This window comes from Cupressus sempervirens, chromosome 6 (genome assembly GCF_028749045.1).
Source record: "Cupressus sempervirens isolate cs-2001-9-10 chromosome 6, ASM2874904v1, whole genome shotgun sequence".
Lineage (NCBI taxonomy): Eukaryota > Viridiplantae > Streptophyta > Pinopsida > Cupressales > Cupressaceae > Cupressus > Cupressus sempervirens.
Window position 1 is genome coordinate 383,791,188 of NC_143123.1, and position 19,830 is coordinate 383,811,017.

A 19,830-nucleotide genomic window follows, 5' to 3' on the forward strand; every position below is an offset into this window, starting at 1 on the left:
AAGCCCTTTAAAAAATGCTAAATATCGTTGTAATACTGACAGGTGGTGATAGCAAATGGAGATGTTGTCAAGACAGCTTCTCGTGCACGTAAAAGTGCTGCTGGGTATGTACTTATAGAATATAGATGATACTGACCATCTAGGAATGCCATGAACTCACATTGGAATTATTCACCTGGGGGGCATGTTTCAGTTTTCCTGTTGAGTGATGTTTACTAGCAATTTGTGGACTATCTAGAAGGGGCATTAATTGAGGAAGTTTAACAAGATTGATAAAATTAAATTTGTTCTTAGAAGCTCCAAGATGAATGCATATGCATTTTTAACATTTTATATGCATCATCAAGGAACTAAATATTTTTAGGGTTATGATTGGAAGTATAAAACATTCTCTCTAGCTGTGATGCATGTTTATGCCAATATTTTACTAAATGCATTTTTAATAAATACTGTTGTAATGATCTAAATACTTAATACCGTTCTTCTAGGTTGGAGCTGAATGTCATTATGAAAGGATACATGTGAAGTTATCCATCACTGAGCAAAGTGACTAATTTGTTTAATGCTACTGGAACAATTAATCCAGTTCCTTTTGATCGTCTTGGCTTCCAATAAAATTTATAGAATATTTCTTGAGAACCGAGAGTATAATGTAAAGTGGCCATATATTAGACCGGCTAATTGGATCCCAAGCACAGTTAGTGGTAATTTCAATTAAGAGTTTTAGCAGTTTTATTTGTTTTCTGTTTTTGTGGTCTGTTAAGAAAAATAACAATTTTGTAGATTCCAATTTTTCATGTGCAGCCAAGGCCTAAATAATTCAATTGGTTCTTGTTAACCTTTTTGTAGGAAGTGCATTTTCTCTTAAGTCTACCTACATTTGATGTATTCTACTAAATCTAACTTTTGTTATGGTCCTCTGCTATTCGGCAGTTGATCATACCAGGTTGACCATCCTACTGGATTCTTGATTTTGATCGAAGCATTTTATGCTTCTTCCAAATTTCATATAGAGCGAGGAACTATATATATTATTCAACTTGCTCTTTGATTATCTCAGATTAGTTGATACTTTTTTGAGTTGGTCTCTTGGTAGTTTTCCGCTCTTTCTTTTGGCATTTTTATCAATTTTGATCTTAGTTAGTTTATGTGAACTACCAGTCAACTTGCTCTGCATACATTTCTGGCCATGCTATAGAAAAATAATTGTATATGAAGAACACACTATATTTCACAGTATGGTTTATTATTCATGGCTTTCTTGCAATCTAGGTTGTCAAAATTTCTGTATTTACATTAACTTGCTCTCCAGTCCTATTTGAAGTTTTAACACATTTTGTAGTGCTAGGTTATTTACATTCGTTTGTATCTTGGAATTGAATTGAATGTAATATATTAACAATATCAGATTTCCACAATCCATTTGGAATGAAAGCAATGTTTCTGGATGTAATTACCCCCTTACTATAAGGTTTATCCAAACTGATTTTGGAATTTCGTCAAACACTTATCATGCAACCATTTATGCGTGTAGGTATAATGTTTGAACAATTCACCAAGTGTAGGGATGAAAACAAGAGCAGTGAATATCAACAATATTTAGAAAAATAATTGTTATTTGCATTCAGAAATTGATTCGTACAACCTTCTAAGGACAATAGCAAATATTTCAAGACAATAGTGTCTAAGCACCTACAGACCTGCACTTAATTTCTTAAAAGGAAATCAAGAAATATGCAATGCATGAAATTTTAGATGGCACCTCTGTTTGTAACCCTGCTGGAGTAAAAATTGCTGAATGATTCTGTCTGCTGCAGTACTGCCGTACCTGTACGGCACTGGTACGTTTTTAATTAAAATTTCTCAACCCTCCGAACAGTTCCAGATGTTATATGATGAATCACTCAGTATTAATAGCCTCCGGAAATAATAAAAATAATTCTGGACAGTCTGCGATATGGAGATAATACTTTATAATCTGTGCCCTGTACGGCTCAGTCAGGTACAGCTCTGTCCAGTAAATAATCGGCTTTGATAAATCTGAGACGCCTTAGGGTTTTAGATAACTCGTCCCAAGCAGAAATTCAGACTCTTGCTCTGTGAAGAGTTATGAACAAATATGCATTTGGTCTTGATCCAAACCCTATTCGAAAAAAGCACAATTTCTTCTCCTAGACTCGGCCAGTAGTTGCTGTAAAAAGAAAATGACCTCCAAACCCTTGCAAGGAACTGAAAACTACAAACCCATCTTTCAGAAATGATCCTTCATGAAATGGCAGAATACCATCTCCAATGAGCAACCCTTCGGAAGATATCTCACTTCCTCAGTTATGCAGATCCAAGGGAGTTTTCGTTCCCAAAGACCTAATGGAAAAATGCAGACCGAAGACCACAAATTGCTCCAATATGATAAATAGTAGAATCCACAAAATCGCTTGTTCAAATGGGTGCCTCATGTCCTTTATTTATTCACTTTTTTTGAGAAGTTACTGGAAGTTTTCCGGAATTGTCTTTTATAATGCACTTTTATTATTAATTAACTTTATAAAATTAAATAAATAACTTTATTAAGTTAAAGTACAATCTTAATTTAACATTAGAACAAGTAGGCCCCACTTACTGAATTATTATTCTCTGAGAGCAAGAATGTAATCATCTGGGAATAAAATGACTCTCTCTCTCTAAAATCATTTGCCTACGAGAGTCAATAATAGGTAAATCTCCGATAGAAGTTATGTTGCTAGAAAGGGGACATGACAGTTCCCCCTTCCTGAAATTGCTTGTCCTCAAGCAATCTCAACGCTGGATGCTGCAAAATTGTTTGATTTTCCCAAGTGGCATCTTCAACTGGTAGGTTTCTCCATTTGACCAAATATTCTCTGATTACCCTTCTGCAGAGCTGTTTTTCCCTGCTTTCCAAAATGAATTCCGGCACTAAGATCAATTTCCCTTCATCATCCAAAGGAGGTAATATGGTAGAAGGTACCACATTCTGTCCCAGCGCTTTTTTGAGGCGCGACACATGGAACACATTATGCACTTTACTTTCTGCTGGGAGCTCAAGCTCATAAGCCAATTCCCCTATTCGTCTGGTGATTCTGAAAGGCCCATAATATCTAGGCTTAAGCTTTTCTGACCCACTTCTTTTGAGAGTAGATTGCCGGAAGGGCTGAAGCATGAGGTAAACCATGTCACCCACCTCAAAGCTCCTCTCTGTCCTCTTTTGATCTGCATATTGCTTATACTGATTCTGTGCCCGAGCAATGTTATCCCGAAGTGTGCTAATAATGTCTTTACTCTCTTGAATCAAATTCCCGGCACGTGGAACCCAGACATCCCCCATTAGCAAGTCAATAAAGCTTGGTGCATCATACCCATATAATGCTCGGAACGGTGACATCTGAATTGACATGTGGAAAGTAGTATTGTAACAATATTCACACAAATAAATCCATCTTACCCATGCCTTCTGCTGATTAGCCACGTAATTCCTTAACTAGCCTTCCACCCACTTGTTTACTATCTCTGTCTGTCCATCAGTCTGCGGATGATAACTAGTACTGGGTGTGAGCTCAGTGCCACATAATCAAAACACCTCCTTCCAGGAATGACTCAAGAATCTGCTATCCCTGTCACTGACAATACTACGGGGTATCCCATGTAACCTGAGAACTTCTCTGAAGAATATCTCAGCTACCTGTACCGTTGAATAAGTCGTGGTGATGGGAAAGAAATGAGCATATTTCGTTAGTCTATCTACCACCACATAAATGCAATCACGTCCCTGAGCCTTGGGCAACCCTGTAATGAAATCCATGGATATGCATTCCCACTTTTGTCTAGGGATCGGAAGTGGCTGTAGGAGTCCTGCTGGGAAGGTGTGCTCCTGTTTATTCTGTTGACAAACAGGACACTCACGAACATATTGCAATACATCCTTCTTGAGTCCTTTTCATGTAGACCGTTCCCTCACCCGTCTATATGTTTTAATGTATCCGGGATGACCAACTATAGGTGAATCATGAAGAGCTTGCATAATAGACTGCTTCACTTTTGATCCTGGGACTAAAAATATCCTACTCTTGTAAATAATCAATTCATCTACAAGTGTATACCTGGTATCAACAATTGTCCCATCAACTATCCCAGATGCCCAAGAGTCTCTAGCGTATTCTGCAACAATCAAATGCTTCCAATCCTCAGAGATCTTTACCATTGCACTAAGATGTGGCCTGCGTGACAAGGCGTCTGCTACCACGTTTTGAGTGCCCTTAACATATGATATATCAAAGTCGTATGCTTGTAGCTTACTTACCCATTTCTGCTATCTATCATTGAGATCTCTTTGCCCAAGGAAATGTCTCAAACTGTTGTGGTCAGTTTTAATACAAAACTTACCACCTACTAAGTACTGCCTGAACTTAGCTAATGCATGCATGATAGCTAACATCTCCTTGTCGTAAATGCTGAATGATCTTTCTGGCCCACGGAGTTTCCTGCTCTCATATGCAATAGGGTGTTTGTCCTGCATCAAAACAGCCCCAATACCATCTCTTGAGGCGTCACACTGAAGTTCAAATGGCTTCGAGAAGTCGGGCAATGCTAGCACTGGACATGAAGTCATGATCTCTTTAAATTTGTCAAAACAAGCCTGTGCCTTTGCTGTCCAAACAAAAGCTCCCTTTTTAAGCAAATCTGTCATAGGAGCTGCATGTCGCGAATACCCGCAAACAAATCTGCGATAGAAGCCACATAAACCAAGGAATCCTCTCAGCTGGGTCAGGTTCTCAGGAATAGGCCACTCCACAATGGCACGAATCTTATCAAGATCCATCCGTACTCCTTCTCTGCTGATAATATGACCTAAGTATAACAACTCGGTTATACCCAAATCACATTTGGACTCTTTGGCATACAAAGACTCTGCCTGCAAGGTCTTCAATACTGTCTCTAAATGCTCCATGTGCTCATGCCATGTCCGACTGTATACCAAGATATCATCAAAGAAAACCAACACAAATTTCCTAAGCTGATGATGGAAAACCTTATTCATGGTGGACTGGAAAGTAGCTGGTGCATTGGTCAACCCGAATGGCATCACTACAAACTCAAAATGTCCACAATGACATCTGAAGGCAGTCTTCTCTATGTCCTGTTCTCTGACTCTAATCTGGTGGTAACCGGATCTCAGGTCTATTTTACTAAAGTAGCATGCCCCATGTAGTTCATCTATCAACTCATCAATTCGTGGAATAGGATATCTATTCTTAATAGTCTTCTTATTCAGCATTCTGTAATCAATGCACATCCGAAGAGAACCATCTTTCTTTTTTACCAAAACTACTGAAGAAGCAAAAGGAGACTTACTAGGTCTAATGTGTCCCATTGCAAGAAGCTCCTTGATGGCTTTTTCTATTTCATCTTTGAGTCTCTTTGGATGCCTGTATGGAGTGATCATAACCGGTTTAGCACCTTCTTCTAATTCGATGATGTGCTCAATCCCTCTATTAGGTGGTGTACCAGGTGGAATATCACTGAATACCTTACTATACTTTTCCCTCAATATCTGGATGTCTGGATGATATTCCATCTTTTGTTGTTCTTCGTTTGTAGGCATGAGAGTACACACGGTTGCCCATTCAATATCGTTATGCCTCACCAACTTTTCCAATCTTCTGAGAGAAACAGTTCGGATGTCACTATTCCTGATAGCTTTCAACACATGTTGCTTCCCATCTACCTCAATCTTGATCTCCATGTCCTTGAGACGGAAAGTGACTTCGCCCAATAAACGTAACCATGCCATACCCAAAACGATATCCAAGTCGCCCATATTGACCACATGGTAATCTGCTTTAAACTCGTAATTATTCAGACGTAAAGGCATGTCTCTGACCATTCTATTGCACTTAAGAGTGTATCCATCGGCAACCTGTACTCGGAGACCCTCAAACTCCTCTGTCTTGATTCCACGGCGCTCAACCAATCGTGCATCAATGAAGTTGTGTGTGGCACCTGTATCAACCAATGTGATTACCTTCTGTCCTGCTAGAACACCACGTAACCTAAAAGATCCCTCCTGCTGAATACTAGACGAACGCCCTTGCTGTAAATGTAACTCAGTTTCCTCCTTTTGTTCTGAATTTCTTGTTTCTCCTTCAGGTTCTGAGTTACTGTGATCGTCCTCATTTGCCATACTATCAGAATCTGATCCTTCATAATATGCCCACATGACTCTATTGGCCTTTCCTTTAGGTCTCAAAGGACAATCATGATCCCTGTCATATGGACCTTTGCAATAGAAGCATAATTTTTTTCTGCGCAAATCGTTTAATGCTTCTGCATCCATGGGTGTAGTGGATTTTCCCTTGGTATCAATGCTCTTCCCTTTAAACTTCTTATTGTCTTTGAAAGAAGTAGTATTTCTGGAAGTGAACCTGCTAGACAGTGCTGTAAGCTCCATACTTCGTGCCTTCCTCATAGCCTCCTGGAGTGTTGGTGGATCAAATGCCTTAATCCACCCCTTGAGGGGTTCAGACAATCCTTCTGTGAATAGAATAACCGGCCGTCTCTCAGACACATCCTGTACCATAACTGACAACCTCTGAAATTCACTAATATAGACCTCCAAGTTGCCAGACTGTCTCAACTGTGCAAGGTCGCGAAAATAAATCTCTGGATCCTTCTTATCAAAATGCTCAACCAATCTATCCACAAAGTCTTGGTAAGATGTTACCTGATTGTGCTGCAAAGTAACCATCCCATGTGACCACCAGTCATGAGCTGCGCCTTCCAAATGCAAGGTGGCGTACCTGATGGCATCGATCTCAGACATAGGCCTTAATGCTAGGAAGGTATCCAACTTATGAACCCAAGCTTGCGCTGTCATCTGACCACTACCATCGAAAGATGGTAAAGTGAGTTTGCTAACAGCTCGCTGCAATTCACTATCATGTCCTCCTCTAGGCCTCCTATTCTGACGGCTGCTCCTCATATGCTCTCTCCTTTGGTTCAGATAGCGATCAAAATTCAATAGTTCGCGCACATGTGGTGGTAATGCCTGCCATTCTGCAGAAGCAACTCTGAGATCATCTTGAAAATCATCCGGCAATTCATCCTCTCCTATCTCTTGAGCTTCCTCCCTTAGGAAAGTGGGACGAGTAGGCCTATTTGCTGTCCATTATCTGCGCCTAGGAGCACCCTGTGAGCCTGCCACACTTCTATTATCATGATCAGGTGTACCTCTTCCTTGTTCCTAAACCCTGGGCTGAACAACTCTCTCCATTATGGTGGTCAAAGCTTGTAGTGACTGAGCTATTTCTTGCTGTCCGGTAGTCATGATTCTGTAAAACTCTCTGGATTCATCGTCATCAACCCTGTGAAATCTAGGTGGACTCTGTGACTGTCTCTCACCCATATTTCTGCCCTTGAATATTGTTCTCCTACGAATATAATATCTGGAATATGGTTGCATAAAATATTCTACCCAACAGGATGGCAGGAATACTGCTCTGATACCACTGTAATGACCCCCTTACTATAAGGTTTATCCAAACTGATTTTGGAATTTCGTCAAACACTTATCATGCAACCATTTATGCGTGTAGGTATAATGTTTGAACAATTCACCAAGTGTAGGGATGAAAACAAGAGCAGTGAATATCAACAATATTTAGAAAAATAATTGTTATTTGCATTTAGAAATTGATTCGTACAACCTTCTAAGGACAATAGCAAATATTTCAAGACAATAGTGTCTAAGCACCTACAGACCTGCACTTAATTTCTTAAAAGGAAATCAAGAAATATGCAATGCATGAAATTTTAGATGGCACCCCTGTTTGTAACCCTACTGGAGTAAAAATTGCTGAATGATTCTGTCTGCTGCAGTACTCATGTCCTCTATTTATTCACTTTTTTGGAGAAGTTACTAGAAGTTTTCCAGAATTGTCTTTTATAATGCACTTTTATTATTAATTAACTTTATAAAATTAAATAAATAACTTTATAAAGTTAAAGTACAATCTTAATTTAACATTAGAACAAGTAGGCCCCACTTACTGAATTATTATTCTCTGAGAGCAAGAATGTAATCATCTGGGAATAAAATGACTGTCTCTCTCTAAAATCATTTGCCTACGAGAGTCAATAATAGGCAAATCTCCGATAGAAGTTATGTTGCTAGAAAGGGGACATTACACTGGATTAGATTGTGAGAGTTTTTTGAGCATCAACATTTCGGATCACACTACGTGATCCATCATCAGGATGAGAGAATGCAAGAATAGGAATTATGCAGACCAAGAATCCTCAAGAAGCCATAAAAGGAGGGGAAAGTAGGGGCACAGAAATGAAGAGGACCAATAAATAATGACAACACTACAAAGAAAATAAGAAAATAAAATTATAAACTAAGGAAATGAAAGAGTAAAAAGACTAGTCCATAGGCTAAAAATGGAAAGAAAGTTAAAACAATAGAAGGCAAAACGATAAGGAGGAAAGACACACACACATATATATATATACACACACACACATATACCTATATATGTGTGTGTGTGTGTGTGTGTGTGTGTGTGTGTGTATGTATATATATGTGTGTGTGCGGGTTAGACAGTGTATATATATACATGTATGTATATATATATATATATACACATGTATGTGTGTATATATATATATATACATGTATGTGTATATATATATATGTGTGTGTGTATATATATATATATATGTGCAAATATATAGAAGAGAGCAACAACGAGGCCACACATATATGTGCTAAGACACACTGGATATGAGGGTAGTGGTAGCCTAAATAATAGAAAGAGAGCCTATAAAACCCTAGAATAAAACTAAAAAATATATACAACAATTAATATAAAGTCTATGATGAAATATATATATATATATATATATATATATACATGACTAAATTTTTTTTAATTTAAAAAATAAAAATAAAATAAATAAATTATATATATATTAAAATCTATACATGTATCAAAATGCATGCATATATATATATATATATATGTATGTACATATATATTATATGTACATATCAAAGTAACAAGAATCGGAATCGGATCGGAATCAGCAAGGCCGAATCGAATCGTGAATCGGCAATGAATCGGCAATGAATCGGCAAATTTGAAAAAACCCTTTAAATTTAAAGATTTTAACAATTTAAAACTTATTTCATGCACCCTTTATTGAATATAACTTAAACACACTATAACATCATCAAATAGAAGTTAAAACTTAACATACATAAACATGGAACATAAAATCCATCACATATGTAACTATGTTATCTAAAATGTAAATTGTAGGCTAGCTGAAGTAAATAGAAATCAAATGATCACAATGATTTAAATCATAGAATGTATGTAAGATGATCCATAAGACATCAAATCATAAATGTATGTAAGAATCTAAGATGAAGATCCATGAAAGTTTGAAACATATGTCTATCAATGATTCAGTATCAATATCTGTAAACAAAATATAAAAACAAGGCTCCAGCTCAAGCCTCAGACTCATAGTCATCATCATCATCCTCAACATCATCCTGAAGCTCGGCTGCAGCCTCAGCCTCAGCCTCTGAGTATCTAGTCTGCCTAGTAGCAAGGCGTCTAATGTAGGTCCTAGAGGACTGCCGAGCCATATCTCCTGCATGTAAGATGGGCTCATTAACGTCGCTAGGGCCTGTGCCTGTGCGTGCACGTGTGCGTCTACCAATGCCTGAAGAACGTGCTCTAGCTGCCTCAGCCTCTATATCCACCTGGTCAACCCACACACGGTCTTCCTCAGTGAAGACTGGATCCACAACCTCTGTGAGCCACTCTGATTCTGGATCAATCTCCTCTACAATGATCGGAGAGGAGTCAGTGCCCAAAATCTGTCTGATCCTAAGACGAAGGTTGTAATGAACAAAGACAATATCATTCAACTTCTGCACTGTCAACCTGTTTCTCCTCTTCGAATGGATGTGCTCGAACATGGACCAACTGTGCTCACATCCAGAAGCGCTGCTTGGCTGACTCAGAATACGAATGGCAATTTTTTGAAGTTTTGGGGTTGTGGCCCCAAACATTTGCCACCATCTATCTGCAATAAGGGAAAAATTGAAAATAGAAACAATTAGTCTCATTTACAAATTACAAGTTAACTCTAAAATTACATAATCAACTTTAAGATTAGAATCTAGATTCATGAACATTGAATATATTATTTAATTTTTACCTGGCTGTAGTGTTGTCTGAGCATTTATGGCCATCCTGCTAGAGAAAAGTGGCCCCTCTTTATTGTTGAACTGGTCTAGCTCAACAATCGCAGCAGCGCTATCTTCATCGCTACTCAACCTCTGAATCACTGTGTATAAGCCAGTGAGAACCTCCGCATCCGCCTTGAACTCAGGACGGAAACGATATGCCGGATTCAGAAAGTAAGCTGCTGCATGGATGGGTCGATGGAGCTGATTCTGCCATCTCCTATCGATGATGTCCCAAATAGGGCCATACCTCTCTTGCACTCCTGCATATTGGGCTCTGATGGCCTCCTTGGCCCTATCCATGCCCTCATAAATGTAGCCCATAGAGGGCTTCTCCCCATCAGCAGTTCGTAGCAAAGCTACAAGGGGCTCAGTGACCTACATATAAAGTAAAACAAAAAACTTGAGTCAAAACTTAAATATAAAATAATATAACTTAAAGTAAAAGTAAAATACTAAATGTTAAATTGCAATAAATTTACCTGCAGGATTTCTCTAGCGGGTTTCCAAAAACCATCCTCATCAAATATGCAATCCGCCACATCTATCCCTACAGTGGTCGTAGCATAGGAAGAGGAAATCCACTCCCGCCCAACAAACATGCTCCTCAATTCATCCCTTGATGTCAACAAGGACTGCAAGGTGATGAAATTCGAGGCAAACCTCGTGATACCTGGGCGAGCTAACTCTTTTCCTTCTGTGTACTTCCTCATTGTGCTAAGGACAAATGAATGATTATAAATGAATTTGCATATGTTTTTTGCCCTTTCCACACATGACTTGACAAACTCAAGTTTGCCAATTTCCTCCAACATGAGGTCAATGCAATGTGCCGCACAAGGGGACCAAAATATGGTGGGGTGCCTCTCCATCAAAAGTTTACCTACAACAATTTTAAGTCAATTAGAAATTCAAATTTCAAAATTCAAATAAATTTATTTTCAAAACTTGAAAAGTTAAAAGTTTACCTGCAGCAACATAACTTGCTGCATTATCCGTCACCACCTGGATCACATTTTGTTCTCCCACCTCTGCTATGACTTCCTCAATAGCCTCACATAAGTATGTGGCATTTTTTACATGTGCGGAAGCATCAATGGATTTGATGAACATGGTATATCCCACAAGTAACAAAACAACGAATTAGAATATTAAAATTAAATGGATCATCAACAAATTAGCATTCAACAAATCAAAATTTACAATTATGTATGTAGGAAAGTAGAATGATCAATTACCTCCACAGGATACAAGAAAATTGAGGAGTGTTCTATTCCTCCTATCTGTCCAACCATCAGTCATGATGGTGCAACCCTTTGCAATCCACTCCTTTCGGTTCTCCTCGAGCTCAGCCCTCATGTCCTCTACCATCTCATCCAAGAGGTATCCGCTCAACTCAGCCTCAGTTGGGGCTTTAAACCCCGGACCACAAATAGCAACCGCGTCTATCATGTTCTGCCAATAAGGAGCCCTGTCACAAATAAAAATTTAGATGTCAAAGACTCAAATTATAAAACAAGTAAATATAATTAAAGTTTTACTTTTACTTTTAATTTTAACTTTAAAGAAAACAACGAAAAAAGAATCAATTACCTGGCTGCAATAAATGGAATGTTGCAAAAGTACCAAAATTTGCATATCTCCTTTCTGGCAGCATCATGAATTTCCTTGTTCAAACCCATGCCCTCAAGCGTGGGTTGGGAACCAGGAGTAGTGCGGGGCACAAAGTAACTATCCATTCTGTTTTTCCGCACTCTAGACTGCAATAGGTTGGTGTGGGACTCTGTCTCAGTATGTGACCGACTAGCACCAGCACGAGCAGAAGAACTAGGATAAAAAGGAGGCCTAGAAGAACCCTCTCCAACACAACCTACAGATGCAGAAGCTGATGCAGATGCAGATGTGGATGCGGCTGCAGATGCGGATGCGGGAACATGGGAGCCAATACCCCTTAACCCTTCAAGTTGCATTTTCCTATTGGCTTTGTCTTTTTCAATTTTTTCTAATGCCATTAAGCAAGTGCGTTTTGCCTCAGGAGTTTGGTGAGTGCAAATTGTAACATCGTGTCCAGGTATAGCAGCAATGTGGTATTTCAATCTATAAATACCCCCAGAAGTTATTTTTTCTTTACAAAAAATACATTTTGTTTGATATTTGGTTCTTCCAGGAAACTCTTCGTTATATTTCCAACATTCATCTTTTCTACCCATTGCGAATTTGCAAAAAATGAAAGCAAAGGCTGCTGCAATAAAAATTTATATGTAAAATATCAAAGTTTGAAGCTAATAAAAGCTACAAAACAACAAACCCTAGTTTGCAACTTAGTAAAAATAAAGAACATTCAAGATCTAAACTAAAAATCTTGAAAACTATAAAAATTTAACAAAAAATGCATAATACACTAACATGCAAAAAAAAAAAGAGCACTTACCTCTTGCAAATGAGTTGAGGAGTGTTGAGATTGGCTCCCTAATGCTCCCAATGCAATTGATGGCCTCCCCAAATGGATTGCTGATCTCTTTTGTGCTCTTTCTTCTTGCCGGTTAGAAACCTATGGCTTTTCTTTTCTCTTCTTCTCTCTCACTTTTCCTCTCTTCTACTCATGTTAAATAAATAGAAGGCCCTTTAGGGTTATAACAAAGAGAAATGGTCAAAAACAAAGTAAAAAAACCAAGCAATTTTTTAAAATTTTACAACTCTATACTTTATTGGCCGCGGGCGATTCCTGCCGAGTTTTCCAGGCGATTCATGCGATTTTTTGCCTGAATCGCCTGAATCGGCGATTCAGGCGATTCACTTGAAGAAATCGGCAATGGCGATTTCCGACTCCAAAAAAATCGCCATTGCTGAATCTAATCGCCGAATCGCCGATTCAGGCGATTTTATGGCGATTCTCGTTACTTTGGTACATATATATATTATATGTACATATATATATTATATGTATGTATATGTATATATATAAATACACATGTATGTGTGTAAATATACATATTTATATGTATACATATACTATTTAAGTATATGTATTATATCTATATATAGGTATGTCTATAGGTTTATCTATAGATACACTTATATGGAAATAGGTCTATATACCTGTATGACAATGGTATATAAGGTGTATGCAATGTATCTATATATTTAGGTGTGTCTATAGAAGTATCTGTGGACACATGTAAATGCAAAGAAAATATATATACATGTACCTATATATATATATACATATAACATATATAATTGCATAACACCAATACATCCAGCTAAATGAAAAAAGAGAAACAAAAAGCTATAAACTACGACACAAAAAAGAACCCGATGATAATGGGAAAGGAAAAAAGGACGAGGGAGAAGGGTGAAGGGTCGGGAAGACTTGGAAGGCTAAAAAGAGAAGTAAAACAAAGAAAGGAAAAACAACAAGAAAGAAAGATAAACGAAAAAAGGGGAGGAGAAGGGGGGGTAGGATGCGAACCAAACCAGAACAAGAACTCAGCGAACAAGGGATGAGAGGTGCACCGGAGTTAGAGTGATAACTAAGGGAGGGTTCAGGAAACTAGAGAAGAAGGGGGGCACACTATAGAAGAAGCCAGAAAGGAGGTAGGAATAGGTCTTACCCAGAAACAAATGGGGGGGTTCAGCCAGGGAAGCATCATGGGTGACGGTGGTTATCAAGCGAGCCCAAAAGAGGTTGCCAAGACAAACTAATGGACCACCCATCATCTCGATTGAGGTTGATGGGATGGTAGTTGATTTCAATAGCTTCTTTAAGCTTTCTCTTGAAGAAGTTATCCTCTTTGGAAAGAATTTGGGTGTTCTCCGAACAAATGTGATGTTTAGTAGAAGAGGAATGCTCTGCAAGGGCCGATTTGTGGACCCTATCATGTTTGATGTCCGCACCATGCTCACGGTTTTTGGTGCGAAATGAGCAAATAGTTTCCCCTATATAGGGTGCCCCACAAGAGCACACAATCTTGTAGACTCCCAAGTCAAGGAAAGAGTCTTTGGGGTCTTTAAGGGGAGGGACTTGATTACTTAACTGTGAAAGGGGCTTGAAAGCAATACGAAGGCCCTTTTTAGATAATATCTTGCCTAGCTTTTGGGAGATGCCATCAACAAAAGGAAGGGTGGCAAACTAGGGAGGTCAGTTTAGGGAGGGTTCGTGGCTACACCGGGAGAGAAAGAAGGACTTAGTTGGGTTGGTAGCCTTAGAGATCTGCTTGTGAGAGTATTCATTTAACATGAAGACATGACGAAGATGGGTGAGCTCTTCATTCAAGTTTTTGTTATCATAGATTCTAAAAGCTCTCAAGGCGAGGGTCTTAAGGATGCCAACCTTTTGGCTGGGGTGATGGTGAGAGGATGTGTGGAGGTACAAGTCAGTGTGGGTGGCCTTACGATATACCCGTCAACCAAGAGTACCATCAGGCTTCTTGATAAGAAGGACATCTAGGAAAGGCAACTGATGGTCCGACTCAAGCTCCTTGGTGAAGGAAATGTTGGTTAGCAAATTGTTGATGTGAGAGTGAAATTTGTCAAGGTTCTCATGTCCATCTAGCCAATAGACATTAGTGTCGTCAACATATCGTTTCCACCATTTGGGTTTTAGGGGGAAGGAATGGATGGCCATCTCCTCAAAATGCTCCATGTAGAGGTTGGCAGTGACTTGGGAGAGGGGCGAACCCATAGCTACCCCATCGACTTGCTCATAAAAGACATTTTGGAAAGAGAAGAAGGTGGACCTTAAACATAGCTCTACTAACTCAGCGATCTCATCCCCCACCTTGTGCTTGACAAGATGGATGGAGTTAGGAATAGGGACCTTGGTGAAGAGGGAAACCACATCAAAACTAACCAAGATATCATCATGTTCCAAATTGGTGTCCTGTATGAATTGGACAGAATGGTTGGAATCTTTGATGAAAGAGTCCAACTTTCCCAACAAAGGCAAGATGATCTTGGCAAGGTGAGAGGCTAACAAATAAGTGGGTGAGCCAATGGTGTCAACGAGGGGTCTCAACGGGATGCCTCTTTTGTGAAGTTTCAAAACCCCATAGATGCGTAGGGCAACTTCTTTTGAGGGCAGGAATTTTTTCTTTGTTGCCTTGTCAAATGAGGACTTGGACAAAAAGGACTTGACTCTCCTAAGGATCACTAGACAAGGGTTGCGAGAGAGGATCTTATAGCTGCTCGAATCTGAGAGCATGTCAAGTAATTTAGAAACACAGTCCTGCCTATTCATAATGAGAGTGGTTACCTTTGTCAACTTTGGTAATAACAATGTCATTATTTTTAATCAAATTGTTGAAGGCACGCATCTTGGATTTAGGTATGTTGTGTTTGGGGGGCTTGGCATGCCTCAGGGAAACAACACAATCTTGCCTAATTTCTCATTCTCAATCATAAATTTAACATGATGGATGGTGCAAGGGGTGCGGGCAAAATTAAGACCACATTTTAGAAAATTAAAGGACAAGGGCCAATGTTAGCAATAGATAAGTTAACCACTAGCTTATTCTTCCAATCATGTGCCGACGTCAAGGAGGGTGGAACACTGTGGGGGACAGACTGGACGGGGGGCATACTAGGAGGGCCTCTAGGAGGCAAGACAGCCTAGACGGTAATCAAAGAGGAGGGCTCTAAGGAATGGGAAGGCTTGGAGGACTCCGACCTTAGAGAAGACATCGTTTGAGAGGTTGAAATGAGTCTGAAGGAATTGGCTTGGGGGGCCTCCATGCACGGAAACGTCTAGTCTACGCAACTAAGGATGACAAGACCAAAACCAACAAGGGGAGGGTTTCAATGTGAGGGACAAGCCAGAATGCCATTACCATTACTAGAGTAATAAATGCCAGACTTATCTTGCATGAAAGAGGAGAAAATGCGATCAGAGAGCGTACTAGTGTAGTCTGGAAGAGACTTGTTGAGAAAAGAGGACTGTTTGGGAGGGGGGACCTTGAAATGGGCATGTTGTGGTGGAGTGACTGCTATGATTGAGTGTTGGGGGGACCTGAGCGAGGGATAATCAATTGATCGATATTCCTTCCATGTGAATCTGATGCCATAAAGAGGTATGGTGTGTGACTGGAAGTGCCAAGATGAGTGACATGTTGGCCCGACAAAGGAGAAGGTGCTGGAACAATGCAATGTGGTGTAGGAACGCCGTGATCTGGAGAGGCAACAACAGGAGGAGGAGATTTGATGATGAATATGGACTCCCCATGGTATATAGAGGAAGAGGAATGATTTGGTTCCTCCATATAATTGAGACTAGTGTGTGCTTGAGAAGCCACAAAGTCGCAGATCTTAGGAGCCAAATTACCAATTTGGGCCACCGCCACATTGGAGACGCTTGCAGAAGAGGTTGAATTGGAAAGTAGAGAGGAGCCACATGGTTGAACGAGTAGAGAAGGACTGAGAGATGAAGAGGCAAAACTGCTACGTGATTGTAGAAGAAGATGAAAAATCTTTGCCTTCATGCCTTCAAATTGAGCTCTACATGCATAACCTTTTCTTCCTTAACCTGATTTCCATAGAGTGTGTAGTTTGACTTATATCTCCTTTTCTGTCCTGCAAGTATAACTTTTACAAACTTGGAGTTGGCTGAACTATAACATTTCTTGCTCTTGAGTTATTTTCATGAACCTTCTTACAGGCCTGATCCCTTGGGGGACTATTTAGAATTTCATACCCATCCAAAACTGATCTTTGAATCTCAAATCCTAGAGCCATCCAATAGGATTCTATCTTTCTAATCCAAAAGGTATAATTGGATCCATCATAATTGGAAAATCTTTTGAAGAAAAACCTTCTAGGGCAACTGAGTGCACCATCCCAGATCTACCTCAAGATGTTAAATTTTCTCCAAGGAACTTAGCTCTTATACAGATTGAAGGACACACAATATGTGAAGATGGGTGGGAGGGGATGAATTATTATATTTTAATATAAAGCTTAATTGAACATCATTTATAATTAATAGCTTCTCCAAGCATGTGTCTTAGAACCTTGATGCAACTTTGGCATACACTTTAAGATATAATAGTTTTAATACATGGGGAAAAGCTACGGTGAGAACAGTTGCTTCGATCTACTGTCCAAATTTATCCTCACAAAATAAATAAACCACTCATGATGAATGAAGTAGGTACCAACTTATTAGAAACTCCAGTTTGCTATTGTATTTGTGGGAACCAACCTACAGAAGATACAAATCCTCTTTTCCTGGATGTGAGCATTAATTCACTAACTAGGACTTCAATTGGAACAATGTGGTTATTGAGGACCGTAGAAAACAACATTCAACTTACATTTGATCTGATATGCCTTTAGAGAACTCTCCCACACAAGCGATCTTCTAGAAACTCCTGCAATGATTGGAATGCAACTCGCATTGCTTGCATTCAATTTCTCTTTAACACATGTCAAGTAATTACTTTGATGTACACTCACATAGCTTTCCAATATTCCAGGACAGATCCTAGAACCTTATATATTTATCACAATTACAATTACAATAACATTTACATTTGCAAGTCAGCCACATCAATTTGCCTTGAAGAAACATGTAATAAGCCAGGCCCACTAATCCACATGCTACTTGAGAAGAAAGAACATGCCTTGTGGCTCCCAAGATAGGCTTATTTAATTCTAGCAGTCATCTACATGCTACCTCTGAAAGACACATGCTACAAGCCTTTGCTGCATCAATCTGGAACAGCTGCATATCTGATTACCAGTCACAGTGACCTTTCTGTCGCTTCATACTTTCTGTCTGATGAGCACCAATTCTGAAACCTCTCAGATTTGATAGAACACGAGTCTGCATACCCTCATATCTGTTTGTGGATCATAATTCACAAATATGAAGTAACACTGATCAAATCAAGCTGTTGTTGCAAGCTTACTTACTATTTGTGTAACTTGGCTGCTTCGACTCCAAATAATTCTTCTGGATCACCTCTACCAAGTGGAATATATGTGTAAAGATACTACTGAGAATTCAGCTGAATCCATTGTCATAACACTTAATTGTGCTGCTGCAATTTAATATGCAGCCTGAACAGATCTGACATGACATGACATGACAAGTAATTTACCTTCCTCTGGATACCTTGTTATTAATAACTACTTTTTGCCAACATTTCTAGAATCTAGTTCATTCCATTTTCTATTAATTTTAAATTTAGGCGTTCCAGTATTCTATGGTTGAGGTAGCGATTCATAAAAAAATGGGAACATGATAAAATCAACTCACTGATCAGAACAAAATTCTGAAATTTATATATTTTGATTCATTGTCCCTTTTCACTAGAAAACTAGTTTTTTGAAAAACAGCAATAATATTTTAAACAGTAGCATTTTCCAGAAGTTTTTAGGAAAATCTAGTTGATATCAAATTTTGAATCAATTTAAAAGTCATAATTTGATTGGCGATTCGCTACCAACGGATTCTGTTTTTAAAATTTTAGGCCTCCTGATACAGATTTTTGTCTCATTGCACTGTTTATGACAATAGTATCAAATGAAATTCGAACCCTTTGAATGTCTGAAAGCATCTACACTTACGTAAATCGAACAACTTTAGTGTGCCATTTATTCTTGAACAAGAACAACTCTAAAATCTCACATTTATATCAGTTGAGATCAACTTTTAATTTTTTTTTCTTACATCTGATATCCTTTACTTTTGTGATGCCAGATATGATTTAACAAGGTTAGTTATCGGAAGTGAAGGGACTTTAGGTGTAATAACGGAGGTTACATTACGGCTGCAAAAGATTCCTGAATCGTCTGTGGTATGTGGCCCTCATTTTATTTATTTATAGAGAAGAAATAAAGGCTATCCTTAGCGAATTATTTCAGAGCGCTGATATTTAATTAAAGCTTTCACTCAGGGAAAGCCTTGGTCCACAATTTTGGTGGAAGTCAAATGTCCTTGCCAGAAACTAATGTCAATTCGTGAACATCTGACATCTTTGATTTATCAATTTTCTAACAGTTGTAAATCAAATTGTCTTGGGTAATTTATTGGTTATTTATTTTGGGAATTCAAAATCTGATATATGCAAGGTCAGTCAATCTTCTACAAAGAATGTGCACTGTCAAATTGTCCTTGTGGAACACAAGGGAAAAGCTACCAAGGATGTTCCATTGCTGAGACATGGGCTACTGGATTACAAGTTTTGAATTTTAATAAAATTTCCATTTTGCTCAAAGTTTGATGTCTACATAGAAGAAACCTTTGGCATTCCTTCGGATTTTATGTTTTTTTGCCAAGGAATAAATGTGCATCCTCAGACTTTCATTTCATTGTTGAAGTTCTCTGTAAGAAACCATCCTTGTTTCTACCAAATTTTTTTGTCACTCATTTCTGCTCATGAATTGTTTGAAATGATATTTCATGAGGGTTTGGATGAATGCAATATAGAGAACAACTATGTGTAAACAGTGTTATTTGTATTATTGCTGGTTTCAAATTGTCGGCATTACAAACTGACATCATTCACATTATTCTGATGACCGTAATATATGCAAATCTCAAAATTAAATCTCAT

General features: G+C 38.7%; 2 protein-coding genes across 4 annotated transcripts in view; one reads left to right on the plus strand and one right to left on the minus strand.

The window, feature by feature from the left end:
• LOC149552665 (FAD-linked oxidases family protein) overlaps positions 1 to 19,830 on the plus strand; it is a 288,354-nt gene that overhangs the window by 97,836 nt on the left and 170,688 nt on the right. The window contains exons 9-10 of the mRNA XM_089788230.1: positions 43 to 104; positions 18,975 to 19,071. Coding sequence (XP_089644356.1) covers positions 43 to 104; positions 18,975 to 19,071 — 159 coding nt within the window. The remainder of the gene's footprint in view (positions 1 to 42; positions 105 to 18,974; positions 19,072 to 19,830) is intronic.
• LOC149552666 (uncharacterized) lies at positions 11,421 to 13,167 on the minus strand. 3 transcript variants are annotated; one of them, XM_089788229.1, is made up of 3 exons: positions 12,708 to 13,167; positions 11,870 to 12,515; positions 11,421 to 11,747 (listed from the first exon to the last, which is right to left on the minus strand). In XM_089788229.1, the coding sequence occupies exons 2-3, from the start codon at positions 12,484 to 12,486 to the stop codon at positions 11,507 to 11,509; spliced, it is 858 nt and encodes a 285-aa protein (XP_089644355.1). In that variant the 5' UTR covers positions 12,487 to 12,515; positions 12,708 to 13,167; the 3' UTR covers positions 11,421 to 11,506. The 3 variants fall into 3 exon arrangements, with proteins under 3 accessions (XP_089644355.1, XP_089644353.1, XP_089644352.1); XM_089788227.1 differs by having other exon boundaries at positions 11,870 to 12,518; XM_089788226.1 differs by lacking the exon at positions 12,708 to 13,167 and having other exon boundaries at positions 11,870 to 12,690.